At 63.5% G+C, this 1,453-nt stretch overlaps 1 protein-coding gene across 1 annotated transcript in view; it reads right to left on the bottom strand.

The window, feature by feature from the left end:
- Nucleotides 1–1,453, bottom strand: part of INTS1 (integrator complex subunit 1) — a 50,166-nt gene that overhangs the window by 47,349 nt on the left and 1,364 nt on the right. The window contains exon 2 of the mRNA XM_015565161.1: nucleotides 1,383–1,449. Within this exon, the coding sequence (XP_015420647.1) occupies nucleotides 1,383–1,449 (67 nt within the window). The remainder of the gene's footprint in view (nucleotides 1–1,382; nucleotides 1,450–1,453) is intronic.

The raw sequence follows: 1,453 nt of genomic DNA, 5'->3' as shown, positions 1-1,453 counted from the left end.
AGGGCGGCCCCGGCGGCCCAGGTGCGGACCAGCCGCCTCCTGACCTCCCTGCCTCCCACACCTCCCCCGACTTGTCCCGCAGCCCATCTGTTTTTCTACGAGTTGGTCAATCCGTCCCAAGTTTTCAAATCAGTTAGCACAGTGCCATTCGGAGCCTTACTTTTCTGTCTAGCGGCAGCCGCTGCGTGGGGGGGTCTGTCCCTCACGGTTACCCCACCCCCGCAGGCGCCTGCTTCAGTGTCTTTGCAAAGAGCCCTTTGAGTTTCACCCATTTGTTCTCTTAACTTCCTCAGCTGCAGACTTAGCACTGGCACCTGCTCCCCCCAGAGTGTCGTCTGATCTCCACCCTAACTGCACCTGCTCGGTGCCCACAGGGCGGGTCGGAGGGACTGGGAGTGAGCAAGGTCCCGCCTTGACGACACCCTCGAGGTCGGACATTACACAGCGGAGCGGCCTCTCCCTGTTCTGCGGGAAACGTGCCCGGGCTGGTGCGGCTCCGCGGGCTGAGCGTCTTCCCGGCAACGAGAGGAGGCCCTTCAATTCCCAGTCGGGACACAGGCCCAGGGGACAGCGTGCAGGAGACAGCGATCGATGTTTCTCATCGATTTTCTCTCTCCCTTCCTCTCTCTCTCTCAAACCAATAAAAAACTACAAAGTCGGTTACCATCCAGAATGTCCTTAAATAACCACATTTCACTTTTATCTCCACAACCACCTTCCAGGGAGGTGATGCTGAAAACAAACGGGGTCAGGCAGTAAGTGAGCGTCGCGGCCTCAGCCCTGCAGACGCTCAGGCTCCGCCAGCGCGAGTGGCCCAGGTGAGGCCCCTGCACGAGGGTCAAGGGCAGGGGCAGCTGTCACCTGCCTCACTCCCAACACTGTGTCCCCGACCCTGCGGCCCCCAGGGTCCCTAGTGGCACCCAGTCCAGCGCAAGCCTCCCCCCACCGCCGGCCTGGGCCCTGACCCCTGACCCCTGCGCCGCCCAGCCTCACTGTTCTCCGAGCACAGCTCCGCCTGGCGGTCCTGCTCCAGGACCCTCTGCCTGTGAGCCCTCCGCCCTCCATGAGGCCCCTCCCCAAAGCTGTCAGCCAGCACCTCCACGCCCAACCTCTGCGGCCCTGGACAGCTGACAGATCTGACCTACGGGTCACGGAGCCACCAGGTGGGATCCATGGGGACTTGAGGCAGGAAGCGGGCAGGCTGGGCTGCAGAACTGGAGGCTTTGTGTCAACAACAGGACCCGGGCTGTGCCTGTCCTGGTCACCGCACCCCGACAGAATCCGGAGGCACAAGAGGTGCAGACCCCACCCCCACCCCCCAGCGCTCGGCCTGGAAGTGGCCCCCAGATCCCGGGGGAGGGGCGGGGTGGGCTCCGACTGACCTTCGATGGGGACCACGGACGGCTCTTTAATCGACGGAGGCGCGTTTTGTTTTTCCGCCACCGCGGCCTCG

The sequence above is a fragment of the Myotis davidii genome, unplaced genomic scaffold (genome assembly GCF_000327345.1).
Source record: "Myotis davidii unplaced genomic scaffold, ASM32734v1 scaffold399, whole genome shotgun sequence".
Classification (NCBI taxonomy): domain Eukaryota; kingdom Metazoa; phylum Chordata; class Mammalia; order Chiroptera; family Vespertilionidae; genus Myotis; species Myotis davidii.
The sequence above is the reverse complement of the archived record's forward strand: the minus strand, read 5'-3'. Positions and strand labels throughout refer to the sequence as shown.